At 38.1% G+C, this 15,725-nt stretch overlaps 1 protein-coding gene across 2 annotated transcripts in view; it reads left to right on the forward strand.

Annotated features, from left to right (window-relative positions):
• Positions 1–3,699, forward strand: part of PIP4K (phosphatidylinositol 5-phosphate 4-kinase) — a 61,231-nt gene extending 57,532 nt beyond the window's left edge. For both annotated transcript variants that reach the window (XM_071666853.1, XM_071666854.1), the window contains one exon: positions 3,382–3,699. In XM_071666853.1, the coding sequence (XP_071522954.1) occupies positions 3,382–3,569 (188 nt within the window). In that variant the 3' untranslated portion in view covers positions 3,570–3,699. The remainder of the gene's footprint in view (positions 1–3,381) is intronic.
• Positions 3,700–15,725: the final 12,026 nt, after the last annotated feature.

Here is a 15,725-nt window from a genome sequence, read left to right on the forward strand (position 1 = left end):
AATAATTGTGATAATACTGGGGAGCCTTTTCTTTGCAATAGGGTATATGTTCATGGGAAACCCATTTCCAAGTGTTATGTTATTAAATGAATGATAAATATCCATTATAAAAAGCAGTTGTTTTTAGCGATAAATATCCATTGTAAAAGGCGGTTGTTTTTGAGCAAAAAATTTCCAGTGAGTGCGACCTTTCTATTTCTGTTCCTGGTGCTTCCTTGGGAAATGACAATCAAGAATGAATATACATGAAATGGATTAAGAACAACTTACCATGTGACTTATGAGAATAAAAGGAAAATGATGTGAAAGATAAGAAAAAAGCATGTGGTAGATTGCTTGGAAGGAATGTACCGCTGGAAGTTTAGCAAAGGAAGAGGGAAGAATATAAGATGTTTGAGTAGAATGTTAAGAAGCAGACAGAGGAAAACAAAGAAAAACTAGTTTAAGGTTTTGGTAGAATATTGAGAGAAAAGTGTAGGGAAAATAAGAAATTGTACTGGAAGGAGGTGAAAAAGGAAAGAGGTGGATGTAAGTGTGAGATGTAAGTGCTACATCAAAAGGAGGAGGTGAAAGAAAGGTGGAAAGAGTATTTTGAAGAACTGATGAATGTAGGAATAGGTGAGACAGCAGTTATTACATGCATTAGTATGAAGGATGGAAGAGAAAATACAAGTGCAGGGGTCTTTAGCAAGAAGGGAAGTGAAAAGGGCAATAATGAGGTTGAAGGTAGGAAAGGCACTTACAGTGGGTGAAATTACAGCTGAAATGTAGAGGTATGGAGGAGAAAATGTGAAGTGGATGCATTTGACGTGTAATTTGGCATGGAAGAAGTTTATACCAGAAGGTTGAGTGAAAGCTATTTTTGTTCAAAGGAAAACGTGTTAAGGGTGTATGTAGGAATTAAAGGGTAATAAGTCTGTTATATATTATTCAAAAATGGTATGAAAGTGTTGATTGATAGAGTGATGGAAGTGACTGAATGCAAAATAAGTGAGGAGTAAGGGGGTGTTGGGAAAAGTAGGGGATGTGTGGATTAGATTTTACATTGAAAATGACTGTGGAAAAGTATCTGGTGAAAAAAAGGTAAGAAGATGTATGTAGCTTTTATGGATCTGGAGAAAGTGTATGACAAGAGATGAATGCTTTATGGGATGTTTGGTGTAGGGGAACAAATGTTGGGTGGTGTGAAAGCCTTCTGTAGAGGATCAAATGCATGGATGGAGGGTTGAACAAAAGTTTTGGTGTACATGTGGGTATGAGGCAGGGCAATGTGATACCACTGTGGCTTTTTAACGTATATATGGATGGAGTAATATGAGAAACTAAAGCAAAACTAAGGAAAAGAGATGTTGATTTGGAGTGTGGCATTGTAGTATGGTGGCTAGTGACAAGCCTGTTTGTGGATGATACTGTGTTGTTTGCTGGGAGTGAAGAGATGTTACAGAAGGTTCTACGTGTGTTGATGATTTGTTTAAGCAAATGTGATTGAACATAAATGCGAGGAAAAATAAAGTAATGGTGTTTGAAAGGAAACAGAGTAGAAGTAAGATTTTACAGTTCTGTAGAGTGAGGGAAAGTGTACTAAACTGTGAAGAGGTGACAGAATTTATGTATTTGGGAGTTATATTGGTTAAGTTTAGTGGTATGAAAGGAAAGATAAGGGGGATAGTAGTTGGTGGTATGAAAGGAAAGATAAGGGAGATAGTAGTATAGGGTACAAGTGTAGAGGGGGAAAGTATGGAAGTGAAGAAAGGTTTTAAGATACAGCATAGTCCTCCCAATCTTGGCCTATGCAGCCAAAACATGGACATGCAATAAGTCGCACAGATCAGGAATCCAGACTGTGGAGATGAGCTATTTGAGAGGGGCTTATGGTATGACTAGGTGGAATGAAGAAAGAAATGGGGAGGGGGTGTATGTAAAGGGAATAAATTGTGGAGTGGTATAGTGGATGAAACATAAATACCTTAGAGGTTGTTTGGGCATATGAAAAGAATGCAAGATGAAAAATTTATGAGGATAGTTAATTATAGTACAGTTAAAGGAGTTGGTGTAAGAGGCATGGGGAAATAGAGTGGAAAAACACTGGAGTGAGAGAAAAGGGGGAAAAATAGGTGGAATGGTGTATGCGAGGAAGGCATGTAAGGACAGGTTTAAAAGGAAACTCTTTTCCCATGGGCTACTCCTTTGATGGGAGTTCCTGGAGGGAATGGCCATCAGAGATATAGATAGAGATAAGTAGATGAATGAAATCATGATGAAAGATGTAGTGATAAAGGCTAGAGGTAATCATGGAGTGAGGGGTACTAGGAGGGAGAGTGGGTAAAGGGGAATTGGGGTTGTCTGTTATCTTCAGATTATCTTAATTCAGAAAATGATTTAGCATTTACAGTAGCATTACGTCTTACACTCCTAAGTACTTTTATTATTCTTGGAAGACATATTAAAGTGATTTCTTACCTTGGTGCAGGGCAAACCATGATTTGAGTGAACATTTAACTCTAAAATGTGTTTTGATAAGCTGGAATACAGATGTCACTGTGTTTTGCCAATGGATTGGATACAAATTGGAAAGACTTTTTGCAGTGACATCATGAAAAAATGCATATTGAGTTACAATGTTCCATAAAATATCTTAAAGTAGTTTATGAGAGGAAAAGAATATTATATACATTACAGATATGGAGGAGAGTTTACTTTTTTAAATCTTTCGCAGCTATGAGGTCTTGCGTGCCATTATCCAAGCTAATAACGATTCTTAATTGTTGTAGGTGTGAAATTTAGCTATTTTAGTTTTGTTCCTGACCAGGGCCATGCAGTAATGATAATATTAGATTGTTCTGGAAATAAAATGCCTTGAGGATGATAGGTTATCAAAAATCCTGTATTAGAGGGACACCTTGGATTAGGTTTCCCAGGTTTCTAATATGATACTGCAGTATTTTGCTGATTACAACTGTTGGTCTGTAGTTATATATCTAACTGTGTATGCCAGTTATCACAGTTCTAATAGGCCTTGCTGTGGCTTAATGCATTGAACTACCAGAATGTATTATGGTAGGTTTTTGTATTGCCAGTAGGTTTGAATCTGATTCTTCATGATCATGTCATCATACATGCTGCATTCTTTCGGCTTGGATAAATATTTTGATGTATGTATATGAATGTACACAGGAAGTATATTTTGATATTTTTTTTTATATCATTATTTTCACAACTGTTACAATGGACTATCTACCGCCTGGTGTTTTTTCTTCATGATGGGTAAGTCCTCATTTATAAGCCAATATTGTTGGGCTACTTGTGCATGAATGACAGGTGAGTCTCCAAGTCATACTCTGACTCCCTGCCATATTTTGAATGCTGATTATATCTTTTCAGGTGCACCTCAGCGAGAAATTTATTTCATGGCTCTGATTGATGTTCTGACACATTATGGTGTTAAGAAACAGGCAGCAAAAGCTGCCAAGACTGTCAAGTACGGAGCAAATGCTGATGGCATATCAACAGTGGAACCTGATCAGTATGGACGTCGATTTTTGGAGTTCATGAACCAGGCCATCGTGTAGCTGTTTATTATTGTAAATATTTTGGGTGTGAATGCCCACCAAGTCTTCATCTGTGTACATTTTTCTTTGCTGAAACATGTAGTATATGCTCTGGATTCGAGCTCCTCTAATACAAAAAATACTGGATTTACATAGTGATTTTTTTTTATCGGTATTGTCATTAATGTTCTGTTTTTTATGTACAAGTTAATTCTGGATGCATATGCACTAATTTCAGTCATGTTGTCTTGACTCTCGGTTAAAATCCATCTGTACAAAAATGTCAGAATAATGCTAGTAATGCCAACTGAAAGTAGCTGAACAATGTGAAAAACTACATTGTAGAAGGTCCAACCAGTTGCTAATATACTTTTACACAAACACATTACAGGTGTGTATATATATATATATATATATATATATATATATATATATATATATATATATATATATATATAGGCAAAGGGGATAAGAGTGAGTGCTCAAATTACAGAGGTATAAGTTTGTTGAGTATTCCTGGTAAATTATATGGGAGGGTATTGATTGAGAGGGTGAAGGCATGTACAGAGCATCAGATTGGGGAAGAGCAGTGTGGTTTCAGAAGTGGTAGAGGATGTGTGGATCAGGTGTTTGCTTTGAAGAATGTATGTGAGCAATACTTAGAAAAGCAAATGGATTTGTATGTAGCATTTATGGATCTGGAGAAGGCATATGATAGAGTTGATAGAGATGCTCTGTGGAAGGTATTAAGAATATATGGTGTGGGAGGCAAGTTGTTAGAAGCAGTGAAAAGTTTTTATCGAGGATGTAAGGCATGTGTACGTGTAGGAAGAGAGGAAAGTGATTGGTTCTCAGTGAATGTAGGTTTGCGGCAGGGGTGTGTGATGTCTCCATGGTTGTTTAATTTGTTTATGGATGGGGTTGTAAGGGAGGTAAATGCAAGAGTCCTGGAAAGAGGGGCAAGTATGAAGTCTGTTGGGGATGAGAGAGCTTGGGAAGTGAGTCAGTTGTTGTTCGCTGATGATACAGCGCTGGTGGCTGATTCATGTGAGAAACTGCAGAAGCTGGTGACTGAGTTTGGTAAAGTGTGTGGAAGAAGAAAGTTGAGAGTAAATGTGAATAAGAGCAAGGTTATTAGGTACAGTAGGGGTGAGGGTCAAGTCAATTGGGAGGTGAGTTTGAATGGAGAAAAACTGGAGGAAGTGAAGTGTTTTAGATATCTGGGAGTGGATCTGTCAGCGGATGGAACCATGGAAGCGGAAGTGGATCATAGGGTGCGGGAGGGGGCGAAAATTTTGGGAGCCTTGAAAAATGTGTGGAAGTCGAGAACACTATCTCGGAAAGCAAAAATGGGTATGTTTGAGGGAATAGTGGTTCCAACAATGTTGTATGGTTGCGAGGCGTGGGCTATGGATAGAGATGTGCACAGGAGGATGGATGTGCTGGAAATGAGATGTTTGAGGACAATGTGTGGTGTGAGGTGGTTTGATCGAGTAAGTAACGTAAGGGTAAGAGAGATGTGTGGAAATAAAAAGAGCGTGGTTGAGAGAGCAGAAGAGGGTGTTTTGAAATGGTTTGGGCACATGGAGAGAATGAGTGAGGAGAGATTGACCAAGAGGATATATGTGTCGGAGGTGGAGGGAACGAGGAGAAGAGGGAGACCAAATTGGAGGTGGAAAGATGGAGTGAAAAAGATTTTGTGTGATCGGGGCCTGAACATGCAGGAGGGTGAAAGGAGGGCAAGAAATAGAGTGAATTGGAGTCATGTGGTATACAGGGGTTGACGTGCTGTCAGTGGATTGAAGCAAGGCATGTGAAGCGTCTGGGGTAAACCATGGAAAGCTGTGTAGGTATGTATATTTGCGTGTGTGGACGTGTGTATGTACATGTGTATGGGGGGGGGGGGTTGGGCCATTTCTTTCGTCTGTTTCCTTGCGCTACCTCGCAAACGCGGGAGACAGCGACAAAGTATAAAAAAAAAAAAAAAATATATATATATATAAAATGTGTATGTGTGATTGTTGTATAGCCTCTAAATATATAATTTCATAATAGCTACATTAAAACTTAGCTGTAAATTGATTTAATGCATGAGTCTTTAAGTCCAAGTACTTGCAGAGTATGCTTGGCCAATCTTTTCAGCCTTATGAACATAGCCTACTAGTCATACTTCTGAGATACTTTTATGGCCAATCATATTTAGCTCAGAGTATGTTTGGCTCATCATTTCAGTCACCAAGGATGCTTTAGCAGTCTTTGCAGATATTAAGGATATACTTGATCAGTCACATGAAAGTAAATTAATTACATACTGCCAGTATTTGAGTATGTACATTCGACATGTTTACCTTTTTTTCATTATGATCTGATACTTATTTTTTGGCTGTATGGAAAGTGACAGTTAGTTGACTTTGCAAAAGGACTGACCTAGTTACTGATATTAAGAATACTCAATTTTAGGTTTTGTCTTATTCTCATTAAATGTTAAGGAAATGATTGCAGTTTTGTATCCTTAAGACATGTAGCTGTAGTCACATTTCCATTGCTTTTTTCACATTGATCTTGCCTATCTGCTCAGTTTTCACCCATTTTATGGCCTTAATCTCTCAGTGGATGGGATATATTGATCATAAAAGGGAACTTCGTGATGGAACCAGTCATGAGAGCTCAAAGCATAAATGTCCAGAGGTGTTGAGAGGAAGAATATCTGGGAATTTGGTCTTACTTTTTTTACTTTAGTATTTTTAAAGATAACAGGCTTTCCACGTATTATATGCAGGCAGTTGTTCATACAAGACTTGGCAGTTCAGCCTTTTTCATGCTAGTTCATATACCAGTAGTATAGGATAAAGGCTTAAAAACTGAAGACCTGTCCACTTGATATGACTGCCTTCCCCTTCAGTAAAACAACTCACCAGTTAAAGATTTATAATTACAGGAAAGTAATTAAAAAAATACTGAATGCATAAGTTTTAGGTAAATTTGATTACTTAACAGTTTAAAAATGTATTGCTCGATTGTGAGTTATGGTGAAAGTAGGGCACATCTTCAAGAAGAGATTAGTACCATTTGAAGAAGTACGCTGAGATTAGAATGGCTCTGTAGCGACAATTTGAATACGTGAGTAGTAAGTGTTGAATAATGGATCCTGAGTAATGTTATGTGTATGTGAATGGCAATAACAGTCTTCTGTATGGTTAGAGGAAAGCAATATAAGCTGGCAAACACTGATGTGTATAACCAATGGAGTAAAGAGAGGATACTATTCATATATTCAGTTTACAATAAATAACTGTGACCATACCCAGCTACTGTTAACTTGTTCCTCACAGTCACCCAAAAGTAGGCTGTTACCAGAGAGAACAACGATATATTTAACGGGAATCTTTGTAGCCCAATTGTCATTTGGTTGGCAGTCAAATAATTGAATACAATTAGTTTCAGGACTACATTTTTCTTTAGGAATCTATATACTATGTGTAGGGGTTTGTTTGGAAACATTATTTCTATGATTTATGGTGTATCTAAGCTTTTCTTATAATTTTCATTATAACAGCATGAATGAACTATTTGGAAAAGAAGAATTCCTAACTATATTTGAATATATAGTGGCAGTAGGTAGTAATTTTTTCTTTTGTGCATAATGTTGTGATTGGTTACAGAATGAAGGGCTGATTCATCCATCACTAAATTTAGAGAGAACTAGTTAAAGAAATTAACATTGCGATCAGGTTTTAGTGTCAACATAGTCAAACAGCAGCATGTTAGGAGCTCATAACACTTTAGGCAGTACGTACATTGATTTTGTATATTTTTTCACCTTATAAAAGGTCTCTTTTAACCAATGATTAAAAACAGTTATGCTAAAAATCTTATTATGCCACTGAAAAGAAATTTTCATTCCAATATTATGGGTTACTCATATAATGTCTTAAGATCATCTTTAATGATGCACCCAAACTGCCTCACGAATATGTAGCTGGGATATGGACTATAATACATCAGATTTTTAAGATGACTAAGTGTACTTAAAGAGTAAAGTTGTAAATTTTATGAAATATTCGATGTGTTTTGATAGTGACATCTAAAACTTTATAAATCGCTGGATTTTGTTGTGTGTAATCTCCTTCACATTCTCTGGACATGAATCTCATTGCCTTTTTCTGTGAAGTAGTCCTAGTAACTGCATTGGGGAAACTAGGGGAAAACTGGGACAGCAGTACATAAAAGGCCAGTTAAGAGACCCAATGTTAGTTCATGCAAGGTATGGTTTCCTTGTGGCTGTGTTGAATTTGTATTAGGTAGTGCTGTATATATGATGGTGCCACTTATCATCTCAATGATTAACTGTATTTAGGGGCACTGTCAGTAATTTTATCATACATTAGGTTGCATTATTATTTATCCATACATTGATACAGTATATTGTTTGATTTGTGTGCAATAGAGGTAGTAGTAGTGTACTCATTTTGTAATAAGTCACAGATATGCACAGTGAAGACTGGATCATGCTTGAAGTTACTTCATCAGATTCTCGTAGCAACTTAAGCATTTTCCATTTCATGAAATTATTGTAGTTGTTAAGATGTAATTTGGACATTGTCACTATGCACAAGGTACAGAGAAAGATCCCATGAGATGCAGATAATGTTTCCTTAGCATTTGTCATGGTAAATATAAAGAAAGATGAGTATGTTATGGTTAGCATTTGGTAAATAACAGGTAAAAGTTCATAACTTTTGAAAACAGTTTTCAAAAGATATTGGTAAGTATGGTTTTACAACCTGGAATCTTATGAATTACAATATATACTTTCTTCCAAATAAAGAAAATATAACAAAGCTTTAAAGAAACTAAGGTCATATCTCATTTTTCAAAGAAGTAAATGTATCATTGTTTTTGAATCAAGAATTTTAGTCTTTTGAATAAAGTTCACAATAACTGTGGGTGACAATATGAACCAACTAGCTCAAAGTTTATTACATTTTCTTTTTCCTTAGCTAGCACTTAATATGTAATTCCCCATATCAGTCATAAAGGTTTATTAAGTGATTTCCTGTGATTCAAATATGTGCTTACTAATGCTCAGCCCAGGATACTTCAGATAAGTAATTTTCCTTTTCTTGAGTGGAGAAGTAAGATGTATGAGATCCAGTTTATGATATATTTCTGGGAAAAACTGCATGTTGAGTATGTTTAGTAGCAACCTTACTGCTATTATCATGTAAGAATTCTTGCTAAAGTAAGTGAACAGTGGTTCAGCCTCACCAAAGCTGACTTTTCACCCATGGCATAACCACATGAAGGCAGAGTTTGGTAATGCTTATAAATATTTATATACATATGTGTGTGTGTGTGTGTGAAGCAGCTAGGGGGAACCATAGGACCTGGTTGTGGATGAGGAGCTGTGGTTTCCTTGAATTACACATGACAGCTATAGAATGGATGAGTAAATGTAAGCTTTCTTTGTTCCTGGTGCTACATAGCTAATATGGGAAATGACAATCCTGGAAAAAAATATATATTTAGAGAGAGATCACTTCAGTATTCTCTATTCACAGATTCCCCCCCCCCCACCCCAAACAAATCAAACCCTTACAAAACACATGCACATGGAGATTACCTGGCAAGCATTAAACAACCAGTCTCCCAATTCGGTCTTAAACCCCAGCCTTCTGACTTACACCCATTAGAAACAACACTTCCCAGACAAACACAAGTCACACTTGCTTACATTCTAGACATAACCCATCATTACAAATGCCATTTCAGCATATCCAAAGACCCTTCACACCCATAATGCAGCTACCTTACAGAAGACACAGAACACTCTCTGCTCCAGCACTGACGAAAGTCCACATCAAGGCCAGGCCTTAATTGAAATGTAGAGACGTAAATGAGAAGGAAGATAGAAGAGACAAGGGAAAATATTTATGAATTTTGGAGAGTGAAAAACTGATCATATAAAATGTGTTGGATTATAGTTATTGGGAAAGACATGTGAGGGTACAGAGTTCCAAAGCTTTGAGGTGTAGGGAAAGAGACAGATAGTTGCTCTGTCTGTGTATAGATGCACACACAACATTATTATTTATTTATATTTTATTTTGCTTTGTCGCTGTCTCCCGCGTTTGTGAGGTAGCGCAAGGAAACAGACAAAAGTAATGGCACAACCCACCCCCATACACAATGTACACACACACACACACGCCCACACATGCAAATATACATACCTATGCATCTCAATGTACACATATATATACACACACAGACACATACATATATACCCATGCACACAATTCACACTGTCTGCCCCTATTCATTCCCATCGCCACCTCGCCACACATGGAATACCATCCCCCCTCCCCCCTCATGTGTGCGAGGTAGCACTAGGAAAAGACAACAAAGGCCCCATTTGTTCACACTCAGTCTCCAGCTGTCACGCAATAATGCCCGAAACCACAGCTCCCTTTCCACATCCAGGCCCCACACAACTTTGCATGGTTTACCCCAGACGCTTCACATGCCCTGATTCAATCCACTGACAGCATGTCAACCCCGGTATACCACATCGATCCAATTCACTCTATTCCTTGCCCGCCTTTCACCCTCCTGCATGTTCAGGCCCCGATCACTCAAAATCTTTTTCACTCCCATCTTTCCACCTCCAATTTGGTCTCCCACTTCTCCTCGTTCCCTCCACCTCCGACACATACATCCTCTTGGTCAATCTTTCCTCACTCATTCTCTCCATGTGCCCAAACCATTTCAAAACACCCTCTTCTGCTCTCTCAACCACGCTCTTTTTATTTCCACACATCTCTCTTACCCTTACATTACTTACTCGATCAAACCACCTCACACCACACATTGTCCTCAAACATCTCATTTCCAGCACATCCACCCTCCTGCACACAACTCTATCCATAGCCCATGCCTCACAACCATACAACATTGTTGGAACCACTATTCCTTCAAACATACCCATTTTTGCTTTCCGAGATAATGTTCTCGACTTCCACACATTCTTCAAGGCTCCCAGGATTTTCGCCCCCTCCCCCACCCTATGATTCACTTCTGCTTCCATGGTTCCATCCGCTGCCAGATCCACTCCCAGATATCTAAAACACTTTACTTCCTCCAGTTTTTCTCCATTCAAACTTACCTCCCAATTGACTTGACCCTCAACCCTACTGTACCTAATAACCTTGCTCTTATTCACATTTACTCTTAACTTTCTTCTTCTTTCACACACTTTACCAAACTCAGTCACCAGCTTCTGCAGTTTCTCACATGAATCAGCCACCAACGCTGTATCATCAGTGAACAACAACTGACTCACTTCCCAAGCTCTCTCATCCACAACAGACTTCATACTTGCCCCTCTTTCCAAAACTCTTGCATTCACCTCCCTAACAACCCCATCCATAAACAAATTAAACAACCATGGAGACCACACACCCCTGCCGCAAACCTACATTCACTGAAAACCAATCACTTTCCTCTCTTCCTACACGTACACATGCCTTACATCCTCGATAAAAACTTTTCACTGCTTCTAACAACTTGCCTCCCACACCATATATTCTTAATACCTTCCACAGAGCATCTCTATCAACTCTATCATATGCCTTCTCCAGATCCATAAATGCTACATACAAATCCATTTGCTTTTCTAAGTATTTCTCACATACATTCTTTAAAGCAAACACCTGATCCACACATCCTCTACCACTTCTGAAACCACACTGCTCTTCCCCAATCTGATGCTCTGTACATGCCTTCACCCTCTCAATCAATACCCTCCCATATAATTTACCAGGAATACTCAACAAACTTATACCTCTGTAATTTGATCACTCACTCTTATCCCTTTGCACACACAACACAGGACACATATATACCTGCTGGTGAATGTGGACAGCTTCCTGGGTGCTGCTGGAGCTCATTGGACACATATATACCAACTAGTGGATGTGGCCAGCTTCCTGGGTGTTGCTGGCACCTAATAAGGATAGAAGGGACTTCTAGGGCAGGAAGGTCAGGTAAGGTAAGCTTTAAAGATATTGTTAGACATCAGCAAACATATATGGAAGCAGCCTACCTTAGTAGATGTTACAATTCCTGATTCATAGAATTCCAAGTCCACAGAATGTGGAGATGTTCATGAACAGTACTGTGATGTCATTAACGGTTTTAAGCTTGATGGACTACCACCACCCATAATCCCTTTCTTCTTCAGTTATGATTTCGTTGAGAGAAGACCCTTCTTTGTGGAATGTATTTTTGTCTTGTTTGGATGGAAGCTTTTCCACCCGAACCACTTCTGTATGAATTAAGGAAACCATGAGAATTTAACAGACTGCTAACATTCTGTCCACAAACATACAATCTCTCCTAGTTACACATAAAACTTAACACTTAACTTGCACAGTTCATTCTTCATAACTCTAGAGTTTCCTGTGGTGAACACTGCACTAGCCCTGCCTTTTTGAAAAATGGCAGGAGCAATAGATACAAGTAGTAGGTAGGAACATTTATGTAGGGGTATTAGGTAGAATTAGTAGGTAGGAACATTAGGCAGGAGCATTAGGTAGTAGCAGCAGGCTGGAACATTAGGTAAAAGTAAGTAGTCAGTAGGAACATTAGACAGAAGCCTATGCAAACACTGCAGTAGAGTTGCTCTCTGCCAGTGGCCTGTTAAGGGTGAGGCACTAAAGGTTAAGAAGTGGCACTGGAGTTCACTGGTTATGGAGACTATTGTCACGGTCACCCCCTCGAGGGAGTTTCAGGAGGGAGCAGGTGTCAGAGGAATACAGAGAGTATAACTATATCAGATGTAATGGTTTCAAATAGCCAAACTATTCACAGAAGTTTATAACTGGTTACGGCTCTGCCAGTGCCTCAACAACTGAATTTTGCTGATGAATGGACTCTTCCCAGAAGACAATTTCACCTTAAATGAGGTAAGAAAATCAGACTGAATAAACAACCTCCAGAAGGTATAATCTGAGTTATTAAGGAGAGACCCTATGCCTGGGTTGGGTCAAACCCCAAGCAAACATTGTTTAGGTATCCAGTTTGGAAAATTAACCTGAATATTAAATCCCATAAGGTGAAAATAGAGGAGCATGAAATAGTCCACAATGGAAAACATTATTGTTGTTAGTACCATAGTAAGGTGACACAGTGGGTAATAAAGGATCCTTTATCTTTAAGAGAGGTGAAGATTTGAAGTCCAGATATACAACATTGAAAGCTGTATGCCTGTTCCATCATAAGTAAGGAAAAATTTTGTATTTACTCTGTACATCCACGGAAGATTCTGTGCTGTTATTTCAATGTGTTGCAAAACAGTCTGATAGATGTGTTCCATCCAATTGCACATAGCAGCCTTTAAATAAGTCTTCTTTTCAGAGTACACTGTGCTCAAAAATTCTTCTGATGACTCACAAACATTATTGAAGTGTATATGCTCTCAGATCTGTACCTTTTAGATGAACATGAATGAGACAGTGCCATCTATTACCTCTTGTTAGGTGCACGACAAAGTGTTGTCAAAACTAACAATATATAGTTGAAGTTGGTAGAGTCTAAATTTTAAACTAGAAAAGTTCTGTGGTTGCTAGAATTCCAAATAGTTTGTAAACTATGAAAATCATGTATTTTTCTTGGTTGCAATTTCCCTATCATCTCATGCAAGCAGTTCTGTTTTTATCCAAAATTTCCATGTTATTTATTTCAACCACTGTAAAACATCAAAATGTAAGCTTATCTACTGACTACAATGCACTCCATGAGCTGGCAGACTTTCTTGTACGTATGTTTTCTTAATTGCATCTTATTTATAATCAAGCCTATGTTATAAAGTTTTACAAGATATCATACATTACTCTCTGCTTCATTTAATATACTTGTCATTTCCTGCATTACCGAGGTAGTGCCAGGAACAGATGAAAAGAGGCCACATCTGCTTGCATCCATTCTCTAGCTGTCATGTGTAATGCACTGAAACCACAGTTCCTTATCAACAACCAGGTCCCACAGACCTTTCTATGGTTTACCCCAGCTGCTCCACACACACACACACTAAGAAGCGGCACTGGAGTTCACTAGTTAAAGAGACTCTATTGCCGTGGCCACCCCCTTCAGGGAGTTCCAGTTGGAACAGGGGGAGGGGGTTGTTATTTCTTGTGGCGGGGTGGCGACAGGAATGAATAAGGGCAGACAGTATGAATTATGTACATGTGTATATATGTATATGTCTGTGTGTGTATATATACGGATACGTTGAGATGTATAGGTATGAATATGTGCATGTGTGGACTTGTATGTATATACATGTGTATGTGGGTGGGTTGGGCCATTCTTTCGTCTGTTTCCTTGTGTTACCTCGCTAACACGGGAGACAGCAACAAAGTATAATAAAAAAAAAAATAAAAAATGATATATATTATATATAGATATATAGACAAATCCTCACTTGGACCCCTTCTCTGTTCCTGCTTTTGGAAAAGTCGGACAGGAGGGGAGGATTTTCAGCCCACCACTCCCATCCATTTTAGTCACCTACAACAGACAGGGAATATATGGGAAGTATTCTCTCCAATCCCCAAGGCAAGTGAAACATCTGGGGTAAACCATGGAAAGGTCTGTTTAGCCTGGATGTGGATAGGAAGCTGTGGTTTCACTGCATTACATATGACAGCTCGTGTATGGATGTGAGCGAATGTGGCCTTTCTCTGTTTCCTGGCACTATCTCACTAACACAAAGGGTGGCCATGCTGTTTCTTGTTGGGCAGGATGGTGCCAAGAATAGATGAAGGTGAGCAAGTATGAATATGCACATGTGTATATGTATGCATATGTACGTATATGTGTATGTAACTGTATGTGTCTTTCTTCGTCAGTTTCGTGGTGCTACCTTGCTAATGTGGGAAATGGAGATCAAGCATGAAAAATATATTATTATTATTATACTTTGTTGCTGTGTCCTGCGTTAGTGAGGTAGTGCAAGGAAACAGGCAAAAGAATGGCCCAACCCACCCACATACACATGTATATACATACACGCTCACACATGTACATATACGTACCTATACATTTCATTGTATACATACACAGACAAATACATGTATACATATGTACATATTCATACTTACTGCCCTCAGCCATTCCCGTCGCCACCCTGCCACACATGAAATGGCACCTCCCATCCCCTGCACACAAGCGAGGTAACGCTAGGAAAAGAGAACAAAGGCCACATTTGTTCACACTCAGTCTCTAGCTGTCATGTGTAATGCACCAAAACCACAGTTCCCTTTCCACATCCACTTATTTATTTATTCATTTATGTTAGAGTAAGCTGAGAGCAGGTTTTCTCTAATGCACATAGAATTGAATAAACGGTATATTTATATTATTAAGCTTCTTTTTTGTGTAATCTAATTTTCTCAATATTTTCCTACCATTAAGTGGGTGCTCAAACACCAGTTGTCTGAAATTATCTATTTTATTTCAATTGGGCTTTTGCCTTTGCAGAGGCATCATCAGGAGTCTACAAAAAAGATAGGTAAAACTGCATCACATAATTTGGATGTAAAACACAAACATGTATAAGAAACAAACCACTGTACATAGAGTGTAACAAGTGAGTAAAAACACTGTAAGCAATACAAAGTGACATATCATGATGGGCATTATGAGCTACAACCTAATTACAAAATATGGATAGAAATATTTCTGTATCCATATTTTGTATTTAGGTTGCAGCTCATACTACCCATCATGATATTGTTAATTTGAATTGCTTTTAATGTTTTTACTTGCTTTTTGCATTCTATGTACAGTGGTTTGTTATTTATGCATGTATATATATGTTTGCATTGTACATTTTATATCCAAATTTTGTGATGCCATTCTTTTTTCTCTATGTAGATTCCTGATTATGCATATGTGAAGTCAAAAACTTGATTGAAATAAAATGGATAATTTTGCACAACTGACGTTTGAGAACTCACCTAATAGTAGAACAATATTGAGGAAATTAGAGAACATAAAAAAAAAAAATTAATAACTGTGAATATGCTGTCATATTCAATTACAGGTGCATAAATATATATTACACATGACAGCTTGAGACTAAGTGAGATTGAATGTGGCCTTTTTCTCTGTTTC

Source organism: Panulirus ornatus, chromosome 11 (assembly GCF_036320965.1).
Source record: "Panulirus ornatus isolate Po-2019 chromosome 11, ASM3632096v1, whole genome shotgun sequence".
NCBI lineage: Eukaryota > Metazoa > Arthropoda > Malacostraca > Decapoda > Palinuridae > Panulirus > Panulirus ornatus.